Source organism: Pan paniscus, chromosome 6 (assembly GCF_029289425.2).
Source record: "Pan paniscus chromosome 6, NHGRI_mPanPan1-v2.0_pri, whole genome shotgun sequence".
NCBI classification, from domain to species: Eukaryota; Metazoa; Chordata; class Mammalia; order Primates; family Hominidae; genus Pan; species Pan paniscus.
Window position 1 is genome coordinate 159,567,087 of NC_073255.2, and position 14,538 is coordinate 159,581,624.

At 35.0% G+C, this 14,538-nt stretch overlaps 3 protein-coding genes across 13 annotated transcripts in view; all 3 read right to left on the reverse strand.

Moving 5' to 3' along the window:
* CADPS2 (calcium dependent secretion activator 2) overlaps positions 1-14,538 on the reverse strand; it is a 566,720-nt gene that overhangs the window by 376,505 nt on the left and 175,677 nt on the right. The gene's annotated exons all lie outside the window — the stretch shown is intronic.
* Positions 1,010-5,625, reverse strand: RNF133 (ring finger protein 133). Its single transcript, XM_055115344.1, has one exon. The coding sequence runs from the start codon at positions 2,875-2,877 to the stop codon at positions 1,747-1,749; it is 1,131 nt and encodes a 376-aa protein (XP_054971319.1). The 5' UTR covers positions 2,878-5,625; the 3' UTR covers positions 1,010-1,746.
* On the reverse strand, positions 5,782-6,913 carry RNF148 (ring finger protein 148). The gene has a single exon (XM_003808633.4). It carries the CDS (start codon positions 6,697-6,699, stop codon positions 5,782-5,784), a length of 918 nt encoding a protein of 305 aa, XP_003808681.1. The 5' UTR covers positions 6,700-6,913.

Below are 14,538 nucleotides of genomic sequence, written 5' to 3' on the forward strand. Positions count from 1 at the left end.
TGCATTCATTGTCATAGCTCTAGTGATTTTCTTGGACAAATGGTAGAAATCACTTTAGCCACCCCACCCCCATCCGCTGCTATCCTCTAGTGGCAGAAACATTAACAGTGGCCAAAGAATGACAATTTATCTTGATTAGGTGGGCAGCTAATTTACCCTTTTAGGGACAGCTGTCATGGGGTCCTCAGTGTCCTCTCTCTTCAGTGTGGTCCCTCGTCCCTCAGGAAATGACTTTACTCTCCCAGGGTAAGCTCAAAATAACACTTAGTGTTCCTGCTAAATCCTCCAGTAGCCCAGTGCTATGCAGTTCTTTCAAAGAAGAGCTCCTGTGATTAACACAAAAGTCTCTAAAGTTGTGTGTAAAAAAGCCTTTGTGTACCAAGCAAGGCATGGCTCACACCTGGTCATTTGCCCAGTTTTTGCTGATTCTTCCTGGCCTTAGATTAGTGTCTCTCCTCCTTTAGTCTTCCATGGGGTGGCAGTTATAGCTAACTACTGCCCTTCTACCTGTGTCTGAACTGCAGTATTGTTAACACTGAGCAACTCACAAGATTCCTCTTCACTAGGTCACCCTCCAAGGCTGCGCAGCAATTCAAATCCCAGTGTTAGCCTTAGAGTTCAAAGCTGCTCATTAAAATTATGCATGCTGAACTGTAATAATAAATTCTGGGCTAAAATTATAATTTAATATTTTTTCAAAGTAATTTAGAGTGAAAAATTTCAAAATTTTCTGTTATTTTGTATAATTGGGAAAAACAGTCAAGTTTTTCAAATTAACACATAATAGTTGCATTACAACAAAGATATTTATCATTCACTTATTCATTCATTCAAAAATACTCGAGTGCCAGGAACTCTGCTGGACCCTGAGAATATAGTGAACAAAAGAAACATGACCACATAATAATAATAATAATTTCTATATTGTATCACTTATTTCAAGAATAGTCTGGCATAGATTAAACATTTTAAGAAAACAAATTGGGGAGTGGGGAGAAACACATGGGAAGTAAATTTGCCATGACTAAGTATCAAAGTCGTTCTATGTATTATGAATATGTAACAATTATTGTAAGTAACACTGGACACTAAAATAGTTGCTGTTCACTTAAAGAGTGCTAGTATTTTATTTTAAAATTTCACTATACAGATGCATATCACAAAAAAATGTACTAACTGCTTGAACAGAACTATTTATCAAGAATAAGAGTAATAAGATTTTGTAAAATGTTCATGCCAAGAATGCAAAAGAAAAAAACAGCACAATAACCTCACAACTAAGACATACTATAAATATGTTATCAAAAGATAATTTTTACTCTTCCTAGCACATAAAAGATAATTTATTGTTTTCAAACTTAATTGATAGTTTCTGTATTAGAACAAACATATTACATATCAGTAATTTTCTTACCAAAATAGAACCCAATATATGTACAGTAAATATTTAAGAAAATAAGTTTGTCCTTAGCTTTAACATGGATGTGTACATATAAATATACATATGTACACTCACAGGAGTAACATACATTGACAAAAAATTACACTTAGCAAAGGTCCAAAATTGCACAAAAAAAATCCCGCTAGGACTTTTTTTCTATCTTTGAGGTTGGACAAAGAATGTATAAAATTACTGAAGTAACAAAAAAGGACACAAAAACCACACTTCAAACAGACAAACTGCTTGTCAGTATTAGGACCTGATTTCACATACAGGTTTAATACACTTCCTCAAAAGTCATGCCATCAAGGTGAAGGATGAACATCTTCCACTACTGAATGAGGCTGGATGTCATTATTCTGAGAAGTAGGGTTCTCCTCCACATGGATTATTTTATCTGAGGTTCCTGCAGGAGAAACTTCATTATTTGTCTCCTCTTCACTAGGTGATAAGGTTTCAGGCAGTTCATTTGACATTAGAACTTGCAAAGGTTCTGTTCCATTTTCAACAACCACTTGAATCCCCAAAACTTTAAGAATATCACATTTGCAAATGGGGCATGTCCCATGGGGTAAAATCCAGGGGTCAATGCAATTCTTGTGGAAAAAATGTTTACAAGTCAGAATACGAACTATGTCATTAGGCTTATAGCGTTCAAAGCAAATTACGCAGCTATCCCCATTTGGATTTATTTCTTCATCCCCCTCTTTTACTACTCGAAGTTGGAGTTGTCCAAGTGCGTTCTGAAGATCTGTTGTTAATCGCTGCCATCTCCGGTTCTGAATCCTTGCTAAACAAAGTCTATGAATGTGATAAAAGATGAAATATGCTAAGGTAGCAGTTGTCACAATCACAAAAGAGACCAAATAGTGATTCATCCAGATGATGTGCTTTCTCCCCACCTCAACCACGGCTGTAATGAGAACTCCCTTCTTAATTAAATGGAAAATTTCCGTGCCTTTTAAGTTACCAATCATAACCACAACGACATCTTCAAATGCCTGATGAAACATGGGGAACACCTGGTTGCCAGTTCCTGGAACGTTATAGATGATCACTCCACTGGCTCCCTTCTCAGTTGCCACTTTAATTTTCTGTGTGAAGGTACAACCTCCCCGTTCAATAAGTGCAAGCCAGGTCTCTGAGTACTTTGATCGGCTGAAAATAGTATTGGGATTACATGCATTTTGGATTTTTCCCTCTGGTGGCACTATAACTCCTGCCACTCTCTTCAAAGTGGAGCTTCTTCCAAAGACTCCAGTCTCTCCCAACTCTGACAACACATGATTCCCAACATGAAATGATATGTTCATATAAGCCATCCAAACAACACTTGCTCTGCAACAGTTCTGACTAACAAGCCAAAGAACACTGAACTTCATAAGCCAGGAAGAGGCAGTGTTGTTTCTCCAAGTGCCAACCTTGAGTAGATGCATCTCTCTCTTCTCCGAGTGACTTAAGAACCAACCCAACAGTTGCACATCTGTTGACAATTAATTTAAAATAACGAAGAGAAAAAAATCTTCAGGATACAAACAAGATCCACTGTCTTCCAGCATGTTTTTGTAAGAAATTCTTAAAGATGGCTTATGAGTTTCAGATGTCTTACTAGAGAGAGGTGAAAAACTTTAGATTGAAAAATAAATCCCCTACTGTTAACTCTAGATACTGCTTACTGTTGTGTGATGTGATTATGACATGCAAGACCCAGCAGCCAATTAGATAAGAGCTTAGAGCATACTGTGAATTTATTGGCTTAAATGCTGTTATGGGTGATTTCTATGTTGTTATAAGATGGATATAATCACTGAGCTACATATAATGGTAGTAGGTAGCACATTAAACTAAAAATTAAATCTAAAATTCATACAATGTGTGCTCTTTAAAGCCTGAAAGCGCATGTAAGAATGTTTTATTTTCCCAGCAAGTGAAGGAGATATTTCCAACAAAATGACAAGCTAAAAAAAAGGATAATTAAAAATTAGTGCAGTGACCGGATGTGAGGCAAAAGTGGTGAGCTTAGTGACATTATTTTTACATCAAAAAGTAAAAGTCACACTGCTAATTTTTGATTCATCACATAAACCATTATATTGCATTTATTTAATTCAAGCTTTCTGAGAAGTTTGTGGCTTTTGTTTTATGGTTTTGCTGTTTTAAAGTAAGGGATCCTGCTCAGTTTACTTCTGCCTCATTTTTTCTGTCTTACATTGACTGTACAAATGTAGTAAGACTGACAGGAGTAAAGAAAGGACTGATATCTAGGGAAGCTAATTTCTCTGCAGACTTTGATGTCTGTTATTAATCAAACAATATTTTGAAAGAGGAGGAGAAAGGGTGTCAAGGGAAAGATTAAATATAGTCATATTAGTTTGGCACAATTCATTTTTTAAAAAACAGCTATTAAGAAAAACTTCAAGGTGCACACTTAAAGTTAACCATTAGCAGCAATAAGTAGATGCTTTTATCAAACATTTTTGCAGAACTTAACAAATATCCCTATTAGAAGATTCCACAGGCTCTGTCCACTCTGCCTATGTTTTTGCCACAATCATGTCAGTGGCACAATATGACCTCAAAGCTAAAGGATGGCATGTGGACTCACAAGCATAGTAAGTTCACAAGCAGCCACGCTGCTACTGGTACACTTTCTTGGCGGTGAATCTCAGTGGGTTTTTTCCCACCAGCTAGGAAACCGAGGCCAAAGATTCTGACCTTGAACATGAATGTCTCTGGTCTACATACGTAAAGTGCTAGAAGTCACTTTTGGTTGGAACTCACCAGGACTAAAGGAGCTGTTACTTCTTATGAAATGTAAATCTACAACATGGTAATTTGAGACAAGAAAGATGAAGGAACAAAGGGCCCTATGGGCCAACAAAAACTAGTATAAAAAGAATACTGATGATATAAAACATACCCACAAAGGTTGATTTTCTCTCCCAAAGGCCATTAATCCGATTTTATTTTCATACATCCCTGCACATTTTAAAAGGTAGTATATGGTGTGTATAGACACTGAGGTATCAAAGGTTTAGCATATCATCCAGAAACAGAAATTTTCATCAATACAACAATACCTAAATCTTTCTGTCTCTCATTGTTATATAGGTATTTATTCATTTACTAGAAAAAAGGAAGATGCAAAATAAGGCAAAGAATATAACATGGAAAGGCAATTGAACAAAATTTTAGCTCTGCCCTATGTTATCAAAATGCCCCCAGAGAAACATTCATTACCATTTGGAGAGGAAAAGAGAAGCATTTACTAAGGACACTTCTAGAAAAGAAATCTGCTACCATAGCTGAGTCACTATGCTAGGATTTAAAGAGCTCTGGCAAACAAAGGTGAATGTTTGCAATGTTATCCTAAATGAGGCCTATAATAATTTAGAACACTTTTCCTTACATATCCAAAGTACTATCATCTAAAATAATTATTTAGAACACATTACCAATCCAGTGAGTAGCTTTGGAAACTAGATTTCCTGGGTATTAATAAAATTAATTAACCATGGAGAATCAGAGATATAAATTATTAGATACCAAAATTAGTCAAAATGTGGAAACAAAGTACAAGAATTGGTATTAAAAAAGGAAACTTTAAAATAGCATGGCTAATTCTCTATGGCAATGTCACAATCCTAGTAACTTGAAGAAAAAAAAAATTTGTTTTTAACATATACTAATGTTCGTATTTGGATAAGGGCAAAAAGGGATACGATTAAGAAAATGTGGCACATATACACCATGGAATACTATGCAGCCATAAAAATGGATGAGTTCATGTCCTTTGTAGGGATATGGATGAAGCTGGAAACCATCATTCTCAGCGAACTATCGCAAGGACAAAAAACCAAACACCGCATGTTCTCACTCATAGGTGGGAATTGAACAATGAGAACACATGGACACAGGAAGGGGAACAAAACACACTGGGGCCTGTTGTGGGGTGGGGGAAGCGGGGAGGGATAGCATTAGGAGAGATACCTAATGTTAAATGACGAGTTACTGGGTGCAGCACACCAACATGGCACATGTATACATATGTAACTAACCTGCACTTGTGCACATGTACCCTAAAACTTAAAGTATAATAAAAAATAAATAAATAAAATAAAATTCACCTAAAAAAACAATTAAAACTGATTAGAAAGACAAGAAGTTCAAATAGCTGGGCATGATAAGGAGTTTTATTTTTAAAACACAAATTTCACCCTTGTTCATACTTGGGTAGAGAAGCTGAAATTTTCTCTCTACATAAAGTACAATAAGGGAATTTATCTAATCTTTGTATTTGGAAAGATCTGGTTACATCTTCAGAAAATTCTCCAGATTTCTTAAGTTTTCAGGATGTCACACTTGCACATGGGACATGTCTTATGGGCTAAAAGCCAGGGGTCAATGCATGCCTTATGGAAAAAATGTTTGCAAGTTAAAATGCGTACTACATCTTGGGGTTTGTATGTGTCAAAGCAAACAACACAGTTGTCTTCATTTAGGTCTAATTCCTCATCCCCTTCTTTGAGAACTCGCAGTTGAAGCTGGCCAATAGCTTTCTTCACATCTGTCTTTATTTGACTTCGCCTCCTGGTGAAAGAATTGGGCACTCTAGGTGTAAGTCTCCAGACGCAATCTAAGTAAAAGTAGGCAATTGTGGCAGCCAGGAAGGTAAATAGAGACATGATGTAATGGCTCACCCAATGCATGTGCATTCTCCCCACTTCAATGATGACTGTCACATAGACTCCTTTCTGAATCGAGTGCAAAATTTCCATGCCTTTCAGGTTGCCTATCATCACCGCGACTATATTTTCCGTCCCCTGGTGAGACATGGGAAATACTTTATTGCCCGTACCTTGATAGTTGTAGATGATCACTCCATTTGCTCCCTTCTCTGCTGCCACGTTGATTTTATGTGTAAAAGTACAGCCTCCACGTTCGATGAGGGCCAGCCATGAGTCTGCCTGTTTGGGCCTGCTGAAATTGGTCAAAGGATTACAGGCATTCTGATTCCATCCTTCAGGAAGTGCCACCACACCAGACACCCTTTCCAGAGGAGAATGATTCCCGAACACTCCACTCTCTCCTAATTCCGATGTGATCTCATTTCCAACCTGAAATGTTATATTCAGGTGAGCTGTCCAAATGGCTTTTCCGTTTGAGTCAGGAAAGCTAAGTAGTAGAAAGATACTAAGCCTCAAAAGTCCAGATGAAACAGAACCATGCGTCGAAGGGGTAATTCTAAGGAAGCTCATGCCTCCATTTGTCTATTAAGAGACAAACATGAGAAAACAAAACAACATGAGTTGTAGAAGAACATAAAGAAGATAGCTTGTTGGCGGCAGATTACTAAAGCACATAAATGGAAAAGGTCTCCCTGGATCAAAGCTATCTTGCTCCTTCCAGTATTTTAATATTTGGTAGATTATCTTTCTCATAATGAAACAAAATAACAAGACTTGTGATTGGTACCATGTGATTTCAAGATAATTATGACATCCAAATGGGGAAATTGTGACATCAGAGGTAGTTAAACCAATCCAAGAGTTTATATTAGTGCATTGCATCCTGAAATCCTATTGGCCAAAAAGCTAAGCAATGAGTCAAGATACGTAACAATTTGAATAGGCTGTAAAGCAATAAATAAACTGGTAAGAATTTTTTAAAGCCTTGGGTTTCTTCCTTAGTTCTGGATAGACTGAAAATCTACCCAGCCATATAATGTTTTTTCTAGCTGTAAGGCAAAGGCAAAGATAAAAATAATTCATGTATTAGTGCATGTACCTGGGCCAGTTGCCAGTTTTCATGCATGGTTCAACACTACCCAATATGGCATTCTGTGGGATGGTTCAACACTACCCAATATGGCATTCTGTGGGATGGTTCAACACTACCCAGTATGGCATTCTGTGGGAAGTAGGAGCAAACCATTCCTACCCACTTCCCACATTAAATGCCTATCCCACACCTAAAGATCCAACACTAAGAAAACAGTGTAAACTTACTGTTAGCCTAATACAGTCCCATCTTCTGGTAAGAACCTACTATGTGCTGGCAAATACTGAGAGTGGACATATATTGGAGAAGAAAATAGAGACGGCCCTACTCTTGTAGAGGCTAAGGATTTTGGATGATGTCCCAAGGACAAGAGAAACACACTGTAGGGTTCTAAGCCAGGGAGGTGACAAACGTGTTTCAAAATGTTCACTTTGGTTGCTTTATGGGGAAAATGTATTGGAGAGGGAGAATAACAAGAGAATGAGCTTAGGCAAAAGAAGATAGTGGCTTGGACTCAAAGTAGCAGCATAGATGTAGAGACACAGACAAAGGCTGAATAACAGATTTAGTAACTGGAAGGACAGTAGTGGGAAGAGGAAAGGATGGCCACAATGATAAAAAATCACATGATTTTTGCAAATTACAGAATCTTTACGGCTTTAAAGATGCCTTATTGTTTACTTTTATCTTAAATCTTTATCTAAAGTCTGTTTCAAGGAGCCAATAAATTGGCAACACCCACTCAAAAATTTATTTTCTATCATGTATAGGTTATCTTCTATGTGCTCAGCATGCCACAAAGTCCTAGGGATAGAAAAAGAAAAGACCTTATTTCCTAGTGTGAAAAATGGACATGAACATTTAATCATAGACATGATAGAGTTTTCTCATTTGGACAAAAGCATTTATTGTATTCCCTGGCCTATTTTAGTTAATATTTGTTAGTATTCCCTGTATTTTAGTTAATATTTGCTTTTTTAAAAAAAAACTCTAGGAAACAGTCTACTTGTCCCATTCATGCAATTCTATTGAAGCATGATTCAGGTCACACCTGAACTGTCCTTACAGGTAGACTTTTTTTTTTTCATGTTCAAATGGAGTGAATTCCTGGCTGATTCTATTAACAGTGACAAATCGAAGCCTCATTAAGAAGACGGTTTAACATCATCATATTAGAGGTAATTTGTTAAATCTGTGATTATTTAACCTTTGGAAGTAGGATTACAAAATAATATAACTCTGACTTTTTATTTTGCAGATTTTTTGTGGGTGAAGTGTTTAACCTGTAACTATATTTTGCTTCAAAACATATCTCACATCAAAAGGTTCTCTGTATGGTTGAAAGGACCAATTTGAGGAACTTAGCTCATTCATTCTATTTTTCTCATTATAATATAAAGTGGTTAAGGCAATGTTAGAACTGCCCTCTCTTCTGCCCTCGTCTTATAACAAAATAGACCTATAAGAAACAATCATCTATCTCTTAAAAAGTGGTTTTCAACTTGGGGGCAATTTTGCCTCCCAGGGGACATCTGGCTGCTTCTGCAGACATTTTTTGATTGTCACAATTAGAGAGTGCTACTAGCATTTAGCGAGTACACACCAGCGTTGCCACTAAAACATCTGAAAATGCACATAGTAGCTCCACACAATAAGAAATTATGTGGTCCAAAATGTCAATAGTAAGGTTAAGAAACCCTAATCTAATGAAACAGCCTGAGGAGAGAAGCATCCCAAAACTCTCCCAACCCCGATGGGTGGTCAGGTATAACTTCTCGACACAGAATAAGCTTTTATAATTGACAATGCTTCCATCAAGGATGAGGCCCTCAATGCAACTTAATTTCTCTAGTTTTCCCTGGAATAGAAACAGCAGAGATCTGTACAAGTTACCTTTTAGTCCATTAAGTATCATGACAAATTGCATATATTTTATCAGAATGAGGTCTAAGAGTCTTCCTGGAACCGCATGTGACTGGGAGACAGAGAGAGAGACTGGATGATTGAGGCTACTGTAATCTGTTCCTTTTAGATCATTTATTCAATACATGGACATTCTTTCTAACAGCCAAATATTGAAGAGTTTTTCATTCTGTTGAATTTTGCAGGTAGGTTACAGAGAATTGAAATATATTAGTAGGGATAATATATAATATAGATAATATAGATAATATATAATATATATTATCTATAATATATATTTATATTATATATTATCTATAATATATATTTATATTATATATTATCTATAATATATATTATATAAAATATTTTATATATTATATAACATTTATATATAATATATTATATCATATATGTGTTATATATCACATATATAATATATTATATAATATATCACATATATATTATATAATATATCATATATCATATATTATATAATATATATCACATATAATATAATATATATCATATATAATATATATTTATATGTGATATATATTATATAACATATTATACATATTATATATTATATAATATTATATATAATATAATATATATTATATAATATTTATATATTATATATTATATAAATATATATTATATATTCAAGGATTTATATATTCAAGGAATATATATGCGCTTATATATTCAAGGAATATATATATGCTTATATATTCAAGGAATATATATATATGCTTATATATTCAAGGAATATATATATATGCTTATATATTCAAGGAATATATATATATGCTTATATATTCAAGGAATATATATATGCTTATATATTCAAGGAATATATATATGCTTATATATTCAAGGAATATATATATGCTTATATATTCAAGGAATATATATATGTTTATATATTCAAGGAATATATATATGTTTATATTTTCAAGGAATATATATATGTTTATATATTCAAGGAATATATATGTTTATATATTCAAGGAATATATATATGTTTATATATTCAAGGAATATATATATGTTTATATATTCCTTTTGTAGGCAGGCTAAAGAGAACTGAAACATATTACTAGGGTTGGTTCAACTGGTTCAAAAAGTCATTCTACCTAACTCTTGTTAACAGCGAATATGTATATATATATATATATATATCACACACACTTAAGAGATAGGTTGTGTGTGTGTGTATATATATATAGTTACATGCTCTTAAGAGACAGGTAGAACATACATATATATATTCTTTTATATATACATATTCCTTGCTCATATATATGTATATATACTTATATAAGAACAAGGAATATATATATATATATAAAATGTGTGTGTGTGTACATACATATATATATGTGTGTATATATATATATGTATGTACACACACACACACATTTTTTTTTTTCCAGAAACTTACCAGACTTCCCTCAATGTCTCTTTGGCTAGAATTGCTTCACAAACCCATGCCTAATGAAATCCTTGGAAACCGGAGTGGAATCATCATGATTATCTTAGGTTAATCATGATTTATCCTGTTGTAGAGAGCTCTTTCCCTGGCTGAGCACATGGCCAGAGGAAGGGTGAAGATTTGAATGCTGTGTTACCAAGGGGAAAGACATGAACCAGAAGGTAAGCAGGCAGGCACAATGGCAGTTACAGGCTCTAAATTCCTGAAGTATCCCCAAAGGAATAATACTTAACCATTAACCACAACAAACATGTAATATGCACTGTACACAAGGCACTGACATGAGCCAGAGTCTATGTTAATGGGGACACAACATGGCTCTGACCTTAAGGAGGGCATCATCTAGGCAGAATAAAAGAGTTACATGCAAGTTGGATGTATATATGCATGTATCCTATAACTTCCAGGCACCAATTAAATTTTTTAGAAGGTTATAACTATTATTAAGAGAGAAAAAATCAACTAACTGACCTCTACCCCCCTGCTATTCTTTGATCTCTATGGGTAAGAGTGTTCACACTTCCAGAAATCTCTACTCCAATAAAGCAAAACAGATAAATACAATCACATTGCACTGCTCAGATAGCATCTTTAAGATGAAAGGAAAACCAATAAACTACCTCACAAGTGTCAGTATCCAGAGCTATAATATCATGAGAGCTCTCTAGGAATTCAAAAAACATTTATTTTGCATTTAGGCTCAAACATTACAACTATGTATGGTTTTTTTTGCAAGAAATTAAATGAATCATAACGAGATCTGAGGAAAACAGAATATTGACTCTAAAGTACTTCACTGAGAGCAGCACAAAAGCAAAGAGTACTAATGATAATATTTTTCAGAAAGCAGAATCTTTACTTTTACAATTTTTAATGTTTTCATATATATATATATCTTATTATTTGCAAGCATCTCCTCTAATTACAGCTAATACATTACTGGTTAAAAAAAACTTCATAGTTTCATGTAACAAAACTAGTTTATATAAAGGCATTTCTGGATTGTGGCAACTATAATTCTTATTTCTATATATATATTTTAAGTAAATTTTGTTGTGTATATTTGATGTGTATAACATGATGCTGTAAGGTACACATATATAGTAAAATGGTTGCTATAATGGAACAAATGACCATATCTGTCATCTCATATAGTTATCCATTTGTCCTCCTGTTTGCAAGTGCTGCTATAATCTACCCATTTAGAAAAAATCCTGATATAATTCCCTCTACAAAATTAACTATTCTATTAATCTCCTTGAAGGACAGGATTAAATCTTATTCTCATCTTTTTAATACCCAGCTTCTAGGACAGTATCTACCACATCATAGGTTCTCAATAAAAGTTGAATTAAATTGATAGCATCATTATCCTCTGTATTCTATCCAGTAATATTCCTTATGCAAAATTGTATCTACTGAGTTTTATCTTCAGAAAGGTGATCATTTCAGTAAGAGTATAGAATAGTTAGAATATTCATAATGAGTTCAACTGATTCTATATATGTACACACAGAATATGTGTGTGTATATATATATGTGTGTGGATATATATATATATATTGGATATGTAGATCCACACATATTGTATTGGATATACATATATATATATATATCTTCCTTGCTCTTAGCAATCATAAAACTTGATTCCTTAGCCATACCTTAATACAAAGATAAATGAGCATTTGGAATATGATCAAATCCATTTAAATTGTAATGGGCATAAATAAACTAAATTCAACTCTCTTCTTCATTCAGAATTCAAGTCATGGTCTACATAACTTTAACAATAAATTGAAAACAATTTTTTCCTTATTCAGTCTACCAATTTAGAAGATAGAATGGTAATCAGAGTAGGAACTCATTATTACTACTCTGGGAAGTAACGGGGGGAAAAATTCACATTGTAGTCTTTGCACTAGGAGGCAGAAGGAAGAGGTAAATAGTCTTAAGTAAACACAAGATGAGGACAATATTTGGCCGTAGTATAATTATTATCTTTGAGCTCGGAACAAAATATATCTTCATATTAACTCAACCATTTAGACTGGATTTTTGTTTGAGGCAGTGGTGAATAGGCAATATACTCAAAAGAGGAAAAATATACCAAGCAGTTTCCTTTAAATCACCACCAGCAATTGTCCTGTTCTCTTAATAGGCTACTCTGCCCTTCTCATTATTAAGATCCAAGGATGAGGACCAAAAGGTTCTGGAGGCTGCTTCTGGGACTCCATCATTTCAAGATTGTCCTAAAGCTTAAAACAGACTCTAAATCTTCCTAAGCCACAAGGATATGAACAGACACTTCTCAAAAGAAGACATTCATGCAGCCAAAAGACACATGAAAAAATGCTCACCATCACTGGCCATCAGAGGAATGCAAATCAAAACCACAATGAGATACCATCTCACACCAGTTAGAATGGCAATCATTAAAAAGTCAGGAAACAACAGGTGCTGGAGAGGATGTGGAGAAATAGGAACACTTTTACACTGTTGGTGGGACTGTAAACTAGTTCAACCATTGTGGAAGCCAGTGCGGCGATTCCTCAGGGATCTAGAACTAGAAATACCATTTGACCCAGCCATCCCATTACTGGGTATATACCCAAAGGACTATAAATCATGCTGCTATAAAGACACATGCACATGTATGTTTATTGCGGCACTATTCACAATAGCAAAGACTTGGAACCAACCCAAATGTCCAACAATGATAGACTGGAGTAAGAAAATATGGCATATATACACCATGGGATACTATGCAGCCATAAAAAACGATGAGTTCACGTCCTTTGTAGGGACATGGATGAAATTGGAAATCATCATTCTCAGTAAACTATCGCAAGGACAAAAAACCAAACACCACATGTTCTCACTCATAGATGGGAATTGAACAATGAGAACACATGGACACAGGAAGGGGAACATCACACTCTGGGGACTGTTGTGGGGTCGGGGGAGGGGGGAGGGATAGCATTAGGAGATATACCTAATGCTAAATGACGAGTTAATGGGTGCAGCACACCAGCATGGCACATATGTAACTAACCTGCACATTGTGCACATGTACCCTAAAACTTAAAGTATAAAAAAAAAAAAAAAAGAAATGACCTTCTGCCAACCCAAAAAAACAAAAAAAAAAATCTTCCTAAGCCACAATCAGTCATTGAAAGTTTGCATATGCATTGCCTTCCTAATACAAGTCCTATGATGGTTAACTCTGAGTGAGTCTGTGGTTAACTCTGAGTTCCCAGCAGTCAGAAATAACAGGGCAGAGGTGATTAAGGAGATTTTCTCCTTACGTTTTTCCAATTCACAGATCACAAAACCCTTTCTTATTTGTTATATAATTTAATCCCTCCCGTGAAGGAGCAGAAAAAAATGACGACGACAACATGAGCATAGAGACATCACACTAGCAGAAACAGTGAACAGTGTATTAAAGCACCAGGCCGTGTGACAGATGTGTCTGAAATCCAGTTTCTGCTACATGCTAGCCATTTAAGCTGAGCCACATTGAGCCTCAGCTTTCTCATCTGTAGTCTGGAAAAGTAAAGTCTGCCTCTAGGGCCTTGATGAGTATTGGATGACATATTTCACATCTGTTTGTAAATCGCCAAGCACACTGCTAGCTTAGCTTGGTAGGTATTCAATAAATGGGCCTTCCTTCCTCTTCTCAATCCTGAAAAACTTTTTCTTCCATTTTCCAGCTAATAAAATTCCCATCATCTTTACAGACCCATTTCAATCTCCCATTTGTGATCTCCCTAGCCAAAACCACCTGTTCCTATGACACATTGTTTTTGTACCTATTTGGCAGTCATTTAATTTTGCCTTATATTATATATAATTAGATGCATATATGTCTGTCTATACTTTCACTTGGTTTAGAATATCTTGTGAGCAGTGGTCT